The sequence below is a fragment of the Arvicola amphibius genome, chromosome 10, assembly GCF_903992535.2.
Source record: "Arvicola amphibius chromosome 10, mArvAmp1.2, whole genome shotgun sequence".
NCBI classification, from domain to species: domain Eukaryota; kingdom Metazoa; phylum Chordata; class Mammalia; order Rodentia; family Cricetidae; genus Arvicola; species Arvicola amphibius.
Window position 1 is genome coordinate 101,256,836 of NC_052056.1, and position 12,062 is coordinate 101,268,897.

Genomic DNA, 12,062 nt, shown 5'->3' on the forward strand with positions numbered 1-12,062 from the left:
CACATGGGAGTGCACTCCATGCATTCCCACAGTACATGAGAGGTTCAGAGACCAAGTGGGGTGTCAATCCTTGCCTCCCTCCTTGTTTGAGAAAGGGTTTTTTGTTCTTGTGTATCTAACAGGGTCAAAGGTCACTGAACTCAAGGGCCCTAAGTTCTACCTCCAATTTTGTTGTAGCAACAGAGGAATGCATACTTCTGTGGCCGGGTTTCTATGGGTTCCGGCATTTGAACTCAGGTCCTTGCACTTATGTGACAGATGCTTGACCCTTGAGCCGTCTCCCCAGGTCCCAGCTGCAGGCTCTTGTACTGCAGAAGGCATGAACTCCAGTGGGCCCATGAGGTGGAGTCTGAGTTCTTACTAGGCCCACAGGCACGGGAGGAATTACTGGAGGCACCAGTGAGAGCAGGGAGCCTGGCAAAATGAGGTCAACGGAGATAAAAGTAGACCAGGGAAGGAGAGAGGCAGAAAAGGGAAGAACCAATTTGGGGATGCACAGGGGAAAAAAAAATCTCAAGATGACTTAAGTACCCAGATTCGGCTGTATCTAATGCTACTTCATCGTTGTTCAAACTCTGGTTCCAGGAGCAAATAAACTCTGCCCCCTTTTTTGAGGGAGGTGAGGGAGGGGGGACAGAGACGGGGTCTAACACAGTATCCAAGCCAAGCTTCAAATTCAGTATGTAGCTGAAGATGACCTTAAAGTCTGAATTCTCCTGCCTCCGTCTCTTCACGTGTTCGGAGTACATACCTGGTTTAAGCGGTGCTGAGGATGGAACATCCGGTACATCATGCATGTTGAGCAAGCCCTCTACCAAGCGAGCTACATTCCCTTTATTTCATTGCACTGATTTACTTGTGTGTGCGTGTGTGTCACACACACCCATGCACACGCACATGCTGCAGCACACATGTGGAGCTCAGAGGACAACTTTTGGAAATCTATTATCTCTACTATGTAGGTTCTGGGCTCAAGACCACCAAGGCTTGGTGGAAGATGCCTTTATCCACCGACGCACCCACCACCCTGACCCAACCTCTCTCCAAGCCAATCTAACTTCTAAAAACCTCCTGCACGTATTCATACAATACCAGGGGAAGGAGACAACTGGAAGCTTAAGTCCATCAAAGCAGCTATGTTTTCTCACTCCTCCCACATTTACTTTAATACTGGAGACTCAACCACTGAGCCACACCCCAGCCTCTCACTGGGGGATTCTAGGCAGGGGCTCTACCACTGAGCCACACCCCAGCCCCTCACTGAGGGATTCTAGGCAGGGGCTCTACCACTGAGCCACACCCCAGCCCCTCACTGGGGGATTCTAGGCAGAGGCTCTATCACTGAGCCACACCCTAGCCCCTCACGGAGGGGGGGGGGGAATCTAGGCAGGGGCTCTACCACTGAACTAATCATTAGCCCTCGTTTTACTTTTTATCATGAGATCAGGGTCTCAATGAATTGCCTAGGCTAGCCTTGTATTCTATCTAGCCCAAGCTGGCCTTAAATTCACAATTCTCCTGCCTCAGCCACCCGTGTAACTGGGATGATAGCCTGTGCCACCAAGCCTGGTTTTAAAATTAAAAGCAAAAGCAAATAAACAAACAAACAAACAAACAAACCAGAATGTGAGTAAGACATATTCTGGGAGCCTTGGAAGTTTTTAAGAAGAGAAACAACCTAAACTTATAAAATCTACTCTGTAGCCCAGGCTGACCTGGACCTTGCTGTGTATACCAGGCTAGCCTAGAACCACAGAGAGAGCCCCGCCTCAGGTTCAGGAATGCTGAGATTACAGGTGTGAACCACCAGCACTGGCTTTTACAAATATTCTGAAGACTCCCTGAAACCTTCAACCCGGAGCTTACCTGCAACCTCCTGGCCCCTTCGGTCCAGTTCCAGCTCGGCTATCTCACTCAGCAGGGTGATGCCCTGCAGGAAGCTGTGCTCCAGGCCTAGGCTGGGGGCAGCGTCCACCTTCTCCCCGGCTGGGACCCCAGCACCCAGAGAGGGCAGAGGCCTGGCCTGAGGCAGCTCAGCTGCAGCTGCCAGTGCATTCATGCCAGCCAGCGGGTCCTCCAGGCCTGGGGGGAGTGATTCAGAGCAGCTCTCCTCTAGATAGCAAGTGCTGCCCGGGGCAGGTGCAGTCTCCTGAGCTTCCAGGTTCAGACACTGGCCCTCTGGGACGGGCAAGTCACAGTCAGAGAGCTCCAGGCTAGGCTGAGGCTCAGTCAGGGACGCCTGGGGCAGGCTGTCCTCGGGTTCTGCCTCTGCCATGGGCGCTTCCATTGGCACGTCCAGGGGCACCTCCACTGGCTCTTCCTTAGTCTCCACCAGTGGCTCAGGTGTCAACTGTGTCCCCAGCTCCAGGGCAGCCATGCGGGGCTCCGTCCTACCCGGCAGTTCTAGCTGTGGTTCAGCCACTTGTGCAAAGTCTGAGGCTTCAGAAGGCTCCCGGCAGCCCTGACCCACTGTGCTTAATGCCTGGGCCTCCAGCAGTCCACCACCGCAGCCACCAGCAGGATTCACAGCAACCATGGTCTCTGGGACAGGCAGAGCCAACGGTGACTGGAGGGGAGGCAGCTCAGTGGGGCCCTCTTCGACATCCTCAACCTCAGCCTTCACCTCACGGTCGACCAGCGGTTGCTCCTCTGGGCTGTCCCGGGGTGGCTCTGGGATCTTGGAAGGTGACAGGCAGATGGGCTTGTCTTCAGGAGACAGTGCCAGGCGCTCAGGCCCATCAGCCGGAAGTGGCACATCCGGGGCAAGGCCATCGGCGTCAGCAGCTGCAGTGGGCTGCAGCAGGAAAGGGTAGGGTCTCCCATAGTGTGGTGGCAGGGCTTGGAATGGGTACCTGGGGGGGATATCTGCCAAGGACAGAAGAAGTCAGAGAAGGGGCTCCCGAGGGCTCTGACCTAGCCTCACAACCTGCAACAGAATACACAACTGCGCCTGCTGGACCAGCTGCACGATGGGGAACACCCACCCCTGCTGGGCCTGAAACACCCCACAAACCTTCTACATGTAAGGCAGCCAGCATCTTGTCCTCAGCCTTACAGTTGTTAAGGTGAATCGGGACTGAACCAGAATCAAAGGCTTAAACAAGGTGTATGAAGATCTGTCTGTCAGCCTGGACTGTTTATCACCCCGATAAAGATTGCATTCAAAAATCTCATAGCAGCTGGGTGTGGTGGTGCAAGCCTTTAATCTCAGAATTTGGGAAGCAGAAGTCCACAGACCTCTGTGAGCTCAGGGCATCCACGGCTATACACTGAGACACTATGTCGAAACACAACAGAGCAAAATCCTTCATGGTAATACAGCTTTATCCTAAGAGGCAGGGCGGAGTGGGATGATTGTGGCTGCATCAGGCCTGACCTCAACGCCTGGGCAATGCCCAACAGGAACCCCACACACAACAGTTTACCAGAGAGTATGCTCGAGGCTAGGCATACGCTTACTCCTTACCATCAGCATTACACCAAAGGGCCTCAGAGAGGGCCAAACCTCCTGCCCAAACCAACACAGCACTAAGACAGGATTCTGAATCAAAACCCAAATCCTCCCAGGTACAAGCTCACAATCTGCACTGCCCCCAGAAAAGGGGACACATACCTCAGAGCCCAGAGCCACCTGCGGCCAGTCCTGATGGACACAGGACACTGGAACCACATGTGTGTGTAATCAAAGAGGCTGCCCAGATGGGAACCTCTGCGTGTTCCCAGGGAGTCTCAGCAGTGACTGCACACAAGATTAACAAGTCTGGCAGTCTGGCTTTGCACTGTGCTCTGAACATCCCTCCTGCATGGAGGCTATCAGGGCTGTGTCCCCCCCCATTCCACCATCCCCCCACCTCTACACTAACAAGGGACCGGGAAGAAATCTCAGCTACATTCTCATTCCAGAGTTGGACAGTGGGGGATATATAGAGTGCTCAGCCAGAGAATAAGTGCATGAGTGAATGAATGAATGTACAGTGAACAGACAAGACCGCCAGCGAACACTCAAACTCGGTGTCCACAGCCAGGCAGCCCATCCTGCTTTCACACCCACCTGTGAAAAGGGCCTGGAAGGGGCTGGGCGCCTCCTTCTCCACCTCCAGGTCTTTCTTCTCCACCACGTTCTCGGGAGCCTCTTCCTTGCGGGTGAGGCCAGGGGTTGGTGGTGGGGAGGCGGGCGGTGGGCTGCTGGGGTGTGAGCTAGGTGTGGCAGGGTAGGTGTAGGCCGGCGGCTTAGACGCATCCTCCACCTTCTGGATAACCTTGGCCTTCAGAGAGGTCACGGGGGAGGCTCGGGGAGACGGGGGTGGGCTCACAGCCTTGCCGTGGGTGCCTGTGGAGCCGGCAGTGGGCTTGCGAGGCAGCAGCCCTGGGCCAGCAGCGCTCAGGCCGGTCTTGCCTGTGGTCTCCAGGCCCCTCTTGTTTACCTTCTCCTCCATCTCAGTTCGGTGCTCCTGGGCTTTCAATCGCTCCTGCTGGGGAATGTGACAAGGGGTAGGGTCAGTATGGCAGGAGCCGTCATCACCTGCCCTGTCCCTGGAGACGCCCGCTCCAGAGACTATCAGGCAAGATCCAAAGTCCAGGCCACCCAGGCCTCCCTGTCCCGAGGCAGCACCATAGACCTTCCACTGTGTCTCGCGTATAATAAACAGGGCATTCTATGGAACCCAGTGGGCTGGAGGGCAGGGCACAGAGCCTTGGCTGTTACAAGGAGGGTCCACAGCCTAAAACCCCTTGACACCAGGACTCTGGCCCCTCACAGCTGCAGTGAGAGCCCCAAGAGCCCAGACCCCAGCACCCCGCACTGGGCTCACACAGGGTGCTGACCTGCTCAGCACTGAGCTGCCTTAACCAAACAGCACTGAGGGACTGACAGCAAAAGGAAAACCGAGCTCTCCAACAGCCAGAACTCACAGGGGCCTGGCAGTACCCCAGACAGTTCCGCGGCTGCTCACTACCTCAGAGCTAAGTAATTAGCCATTACTAGGACTTCCATTACTAGGACTTCCGTTACCTGGAAGAAGAAACTTCAAGACTAGAGAGGTTAAGTCCCTAGCTGGAGAACACAGAGCTTAAAAAATCTCAGTGTGACTACCCAACTGATTACTCCAGAGCAGCTCCTGCCTGGAGACAGAGAGGCAGGAGAGATCCCTCTGAGATCTCTTGGGTATCCAGTTGAAGCATCTGTGATCCACAGGTCGTCTCTGTCATGTTTTTTCCACTGCTTACTGGGTCCTGTCCCTAGCAGGTGCCACCCACCACACCCCAGCTTTCCTGCCCGATCTTCGCTCTGGTCCTCTGTTCGGATGCCGCGTCCTCCAGGCAGCCCTCCCTGACCACCACTCTCTTCTCCCGCAGCCGCAGGACCAGGACTCACCACCAGCTGTGCACTCCGCTGAAGCTCCAGGGCCTGGGCCGCCTGTTGTTGCAGGTACAGCAGCTCTTGCTGCCGCAGAAAGTGCTGCTGGGAGAAGAGCTGCAGCTGCTGGGCGTGGTGCAGGGGGCTGCGGCCCGGCGGGTACAGGGCCGGCCAGAGAGGAGGCACCGCCGCTCGCTCCATCAGCTCAGCTGTGAAGACAGACAACAGGGTGGCTGCACCCACGGCCCCAGCTCCTGTGTGGGCTCTCACCCCATTTCTAGAGGGAGATGCTGAGGCCCGGTGCAGACAGCCAGGGAACACCAGAGCTGTGGCTCCCGCTGGCTTCCCTGGCCTGGAATACCATCCCCCATGTACAGACCAAATCCCCAAGTAGATAGAAAGTCCTCGAAGGTCACGGTTGGAGCAAGCCAACCTGCAGGATGGTACCAAAGCCACCAGGGGGACCGCATTCCATAGTCTGCAGAGTGGGCCCCAGAAGGGACAGGGACATCCAGGCCCCACAGGTGACCCTAACTGAATCTCACGGAGTTTCCAGAATCTGTCTCTGGACAGGACTGAGGTCAGCTTTCTTGGGCCCCCTTTTCCCCATCCCAGACGCAGAGCTGTCCACCCCCATGAGAGGCCAGTACCTGGCTGTGACACAGGAGTCACTTACCAAAATGAGGCAGGTGATCGCTAGGGATAACCACTAGCTGGCCAGACTGGGGATCCCTGACGAACTGGTAAGCCGATGACAAGGAGCCCCCTAAGCCAGGTGGGAAGGCAGGGGCCATGCCCTGGTGTAGAGAGGGGGGTCCGAGGCCTAGGGGGGAGAAACCCAAGTTCACATCAATGTCAGGAGGTTCCAAGCCCACAACAGCACCACGGTCCCTGATCTCCACTGAGAATCCCAAAGAACCCTGAAGAATGCAGGCTGACTAGGGACAGGAGTGTCTGTCCCACCTCTACTGGGAAGCTGAGGGAGATTAAGCTGGTCCCAGCCTTCCCTCAAGGAGAAAAACCCCCGTGAAGCGACACTCACCATAAGGGTGTCCAGCAAGCCACATGGATGTGCTGCCTGAGCGAGGCAGCCAAGGGTGTGCGGCCAAGTGAGCTGCGGGGTCAGCAGACCAGCGTCCTGAGCCTGCCAGAGTCGGGCCCCCAGTTACCATGAGGTTGGGGTTCAAACCGTTAGGAGCACAGCTGGTGGGGTGTAGTCGGGCCAAATCAGCCAGCTCCTTGCTTTCTCTGCAAAATGGAACAGAGGTGTGGGAACAGCTGGTGGCCCAGGGATGGGGGGAGAGGGGGACACAGCCCAAGGAGCAGACAGGGTGAGCCTGGGGACAGCTGAGGCTCTGCCCAAGATGGCTTGGCTCTCAAGGACCATGGTGAAACTTAGAGGTCTCTTATCACCCTGTCCCCACCCTCAGGTCCCGCAAGCCCTCACCGGAGCAACTTCTCCTGGTCCCGGTCCAGCCGTGTCCCTAGCAGCCGATCCTCCCGGTGTCTGGCTCGATCACAGTCATCATCAGTCCGGCCATGCCCTGAGGGACAAAGGTGACAGTGAGTCCCCTGCCAGCAGCCTCCAGATTCTCATTGTATCTTTCCCCACCGCTGCCCTCCCCTTGTACATGCAACAGAACCTTCCAGCAACACAGATCCTTATGATCCGGGACCCCACTAAGGAGTCTCTGGCCCAGAAACTTCCCATCCTGTCCCTCGCACCCCAGGAACCTGCCTGCTACTCACACAACAGCTGTGGTGGGAATAACACCAGCAGATACAAGTTCAAAAACAATAAAATCTACAACACACAGCATGGTAGCGGTCTCCTTTGATCCCAGGACTCAAGAGGCAGAGGCAGGTAGATCACTGAGCTCGAGGCCAGCCTGGTCTGCAGAGCAAGTTCCAGGACAGCCAGGGTTACACAGAGAAACCCTAACTCAAAATATAAAGGCATGAAAATTTAAAAATTAAAAAAAAAAATCAAATAACTGGGCATGGTAGCACACACCTGTGATCCCAACACTGGGTTGAGGCACGAGGACAGATGTGAGTACAAAGCCAGCCTGGGTTACATATCAAGTTCCGGGAGTTTCAGAGTAAGATCCTATTTCTTTTTGTTTGTTTATTGTTTGAGACAGGGTTTCTCTGTAGCTTTGGAGCCTGTCCTGGAACTAGCTCTGTAGACCAGGCTGGCCTCGAACTCACAGAGATCTGCCTGCCTTTGCCTCCCGAGTGCCACCACCTGGCTAAGATCCTAGTTCTTAAAATGTGGAAAGAAGGCTCAGTGGATCAAGTTACTACTTCCTGCCAAACCTGAGGACCAGAGTTCAATCCCCTAAATCCACAAAGTAGCGAGAACAGACTCCTACAGACTGACCTCTGACCTCCACGTGTGCACAGCGGCATGTTGGTATGTGCATGCCTATACATACACATGAACTCACAAAACAAATCTCTTTTTCATTTTTATTTTATGCATACAAGTGTTTGCCTGTATGTATGAACATGTACTATGTCCATGCCTGCTGGTGCTCCAGATCAGATGAGGGTGTCAGATCCCCTAGAACTGGAATTCCAGATGGTTGCTGGGAACCGAACTTGGGTCCTCCACAACAGAAACCCCTCTTAACCCACCTCTCCACCCAGATATTTGTATTTAAAGGGCGGTGGTGGTACACGTCTTTAATCCCAGCCCTAGGGAAACAGAGGTGGGCGGAGCTCTGAGAGTTTAAAGGCCAGCCTGGTCTACAGGCAAGTTCCAGGACAGCCAACAGTACATGATGAAACCTTGACCCTCCCCACACACACACAAAATAAACAAGTGGTATAAAGGAGAAGAGGCTGGAATGTGGCTCAGCCAGCAAACTGCTGCCTAGAAGCCCTGGGTTCTATCCCCGCCCCATGGGGGGCTATCAGGCAGGGCTTACACATGAAGAGGAGGATTTTAAGTTCAAGGCTATCCTTGAAGGCAATCTGGGCTACCGGAGCCTCTGCCTAGGTAAATCAACAAATAAAACTGGTCACTTGATGACACAATCAAAGTAGCCATCCCTGGCCCAGTCCAGTAATGTCTCAGGTGACACAGACCCCTAACACAGGGTCTAGAGTATAGAACAGGCCATGTGCAACTTGTCCTCACAGACCAAGGTTCCACTTGAGATGCAGAACTCAGTTCCTATACCTCAGCTACATTCCTGCACCTCTCAAACCTCAGGATCCTGAAGAGACCACATACCCTTCTGGTTTCCCCAGGAAGATGGGGATGCAGCCCATCCAGAGCACAGAACAGTGGCTGGGCAGAGTACAGCATGTGAGCTCAGACATACAAGGACCAGCCACGTTACAGACAGCCAAACAGCCTAGCACGGGACAGGCCAGTCCCTAGAGGCAGATGGAGTAGAGCCAGCAAGCCTACCTGGAGTGAACCTCAGGGCTGCCTAGAACACCCAAGTCCAACGCTGGAACACCCTGATTAATTTTAAGTGGTAAGAGGACAGAGGTGGGACAGGGGAGGGAGGTGTCCCCTGGCCACCCGAAGGACCCTTTTCTCCAGAGCCACACTCCACAGAAGCATTCACCAAGCTCTTTGCTGCCACCAGGACAAAGTGACTAGATGGGCGGGTAAAGAAGGGCAGGGAAGGGAAGGAGGAAGCTGGAGCCATGCCACCTGCAGACGGGGAGGGAGACCCAGCCAGGGTACTCCTTGCCTCTGAGGCCACAGAGTTCTGGCACTAACCGGAACCCTCCTGTGATGGTTAATACGGTCAATGTGCCAGGATGGAGAATCGCCCAGCAGGCAAAGGTCTGGGCATGTCTGCGAGGGGCTTCCTAAGAGGTTTCACGAGAAGTCAGAAGAACTGAATGCGGCCAAAACAATGCTCTGGGTTGTGCACTCAGGTTGAATAAGGAACAGCCTGGCCAGGGGACGGCTCAGTGGGAAACACAGGCCAGCCTGACAGCCTGAGCTCGATCTTCGGGACTTACACGGCAGAAGGAGAAAACAGATTCCTGAAAGCTGTCCTCTGACCTTGACATGTGTGTTCATACACACAAAATAAATAAATAGATGAATAAATAAGTGTAAAAAAAATTTTTAAGAGAAGTGTGTCAGGCAGTAGTGGCGCACTCCTTTAATCCCAGCACTCAGGAGGCAGTGGCGGGAGGATCCCTGTGAGTTCGAGGCCAGCCTAGTCTATAAGAGCTAGTTCCAGAACAGAGGGGGGGAAGGGAAGGAGGGAGGGGGGGAAGGAGGGGGGAGGGGGGAGACAGAGAGAGAGAAGTGGATGGAGACAGCTCAGTGGTTAAGAGAACCTGTTTCGTCATTATAAAAACCTGAGTTTGGGTCCCGGTACACATGGAACCAGCCAGGCATCTTGCACATACCTGTAACCACAGCTCCAAGGGACTAGAGACTGGAGGATCACTGAGGCTGTCTGGCTGTCAGGTGAGCCAAGATGACGAGAGCGAGAGAGAGAGAGAGAGAGAGAGAGAGAGAGAGAGAGAGAGAGAGAGAGAGAGAGAGAGAGAGAGAGAGAGAGAGAGAGAGAGACCCTGCTTCAAAGACAGTGTGAGAGAGGGATGGAAGACGGCACCCAACACCCTCTTCTGGTCCCTACACATGCACACAGCACATGCACCTCCACACACGTGCACACAGACACGTGTGCATACATCCACAGGTAAAGCGAGCTGAGCCCCAGCCCTCAGCTCTCTCTGCTTCCTGGCTGAGATCAACGTGACCATATGCCTCATGCTCCTGCCACCACGCCTGCCCCAACAGAATGGACTGCATGCTCACACTGTGAGCCAAAATCAACGCCTCCTTCCTTCCTTAAGTAAACGTTGGGTATCCCATGCGACCACAACCACCGGAGAAATAACCAGAGCGGCCCCTCCCCCGCCGAGCAGAGTAACAAGAGTGACAGGACCAGCCAGGTGCTGGGGAGGTGGCTGGGCTGGTGAAGCAGTTGCTGCGAAAATGAAGACCAGAGTTTGAATCCCTAGAGCACCAGCCAGGCAATGCTGCACGCACCTTTAATCCTAGCCCTTAAGAGAAATCTTTTTTTTAAGGTGCATGCAAATGAGGAAGACACCTTTGGCCGACTGACAGACAGACAGACACACAGCCCGATGGCAGAACTAGAAGCGGCTGTGTCCAGGAACCATGGAGAAACTGTAGCTCGAAAGGGAACGGCAGGTTTGAGGCATCAGAGAGCTCAGAGAAGCCACCCAGAGTTCCACAGCTGTGCCTGGAAATCAGAGCCTGAGCGCATGCTTCCCTGTCCCGGGGGAGACGCCACATCAACCAGGTTCACACGCTCCCAAGGACTCAGCCATCTGGGAAGGGCACGTGCCACCAGTCTCTGTGTCTGAGACCAGCTGTGGTATGGCGTTTGCCACTAGGGCCCCAGAAAGGGGAGGTGCCTGGAGTGTAGCCTAGGCTTGGGGCCACGAGTCTTCTGTACACGGTGACTGAATTGCCCTGGGTTACTTCCTGTCCCAAGTGTCACCTGCCACTAGACACCAACACAGCAGCCTCCATGCCCAAGGCCACTAGGCAGAGCTCCAGGCCACTCTCTGCAAACTGGCTGGCTCCCAAAGAAGTGACATGACTGTCACATCTGACCCCATGCTCTGAGGGCTCCACCCCTACCCACGTGGTTCTGTAGCTACCTATGGCCTGTTCACAGTTCACTCTGTCCAGTCACCCCACAGAGCCAAGCCCCTGCCCTGGGCCAACACCATGGGGTCCCGGTATATATGTGTGTGTGTGTGTGTGTGTGTGTGTGTGTGTCCCCGCCACACACACACCACCAGTCTCTGCATGTCAATCACATGCAGCCCTCCCCCATCTTAGGGACACTCTGTTCCCTCCACTGGATTACTCAATGTAACTTCAACTTCAATTGACATCTGGTCTAGGAAGGAACGAGCCATCCTGCCCCCTCCATCTCCGCCAGCACGTTCCTCACTCATCTCTCTAGCTGAACCTAGCACAGGGCGGCCATTCTACCTGTGGCTGGGTCACTGTCCCAAGACCTGCACCTGGGTGTATGCACTGCAACTGCTCGGGTTCCAACAGTGCCACCCACAGCTGTCCACCTCTTCTCTACAAAATAATCCCACAGAGAGAAACGCAGTCGACAAACAGCAAATGCCAGGAAAAATAGATTTCTGGGAGAAGAGTGAGCTATGCAGAAGGAAAGGCACCTGTGAACACCCTGGGGCAGGAGCCTGCAAAGAAATGGTGGAGGCCAAGAGGAGTCAAAGGGGGTAAGCAAGAGAGGGAACAGAAAAGGAGATCTCAACAACAGAACACCAGCCTAGAACGCCCAGTGAGGGGCTGGGGTGTGGCTCAGTGGTAGAGCACCTGCCTAGAATGCCCAGTGAGGGGCTGGGGTGTGGCTCAGTAGTAGAGCACCTGCCTAGAATCCCCCAAAGAGAGGGGCTGGGGTGTGGCTCAGTGGTAGAGCCCCTGCCTAGAATCCCCCAGTGAGGGGCTGGGGTGTGGCTCAGTGGTAGAGCACCTGCCTAGAATTCCCCAGTGAGGGACTGGGGATGTAGCTCAGTGGTAGAGCACCTGCCTAGAATCCCCCAGTGAGGGGCTGGGGTGTGGCTCAGTGGTAGAGCACCTGCCTAGAGTCCCTGGGGGGGAGGGGTTGTAGCTGAGTAAGTAAGTAGGAAGTATTCATGAGACAGT

At 54.9% G+C, this 12,062-nt stretch overlaps 1 protein-coding gene across 6 annotated transcripts in view; it reads right to left on the reverse strand.

Moving 5' to 3' along the window:
* Tnrc18 (trinucleotide repeat containing 18) overlaps positions 1-12,062 on the reverse strand; it is a 92,648-nt gene that overhangs the window by 44,143 nt on the left and 36,443 nt on the right. For 3 of the 6 annotated variants that reach the window (XM_042055874.1, XM_038344913.2, XM_038344917.1), the window contains 6 exons: positions 6,804-6,900; positions 6,399-6,604; positions 6,033-6,179; positions 5,375-5,565; positions 4,052-4,469; positions 1,867-2,865 (listed from right to left, as the gene is read on the reverse strand). In XM_042055874.1, coding sequence (XP_041911808.1) covers positions 1,867-2,865; positions 4,052-4,469; positions 5,375-5,565; positions 6,033-6,179; positions 6,399-6,604; positions 6,804-6,900 — 2,058 coding nt within the window. Of the gene's footprint in view, positions 1-1,866; positions 2,866-4,051; positions 4,473-5,374; positions 5,566-6,032; positions 6,180-6,398; positions 6,605-6,803; positions 6,901-12,062 lie in introns of all 6 variants that reach the window. The other 3 variants (XM_038344914.2, XM_038344911.2, XM_042055873.1) reach the window with 1 other exon arrangement.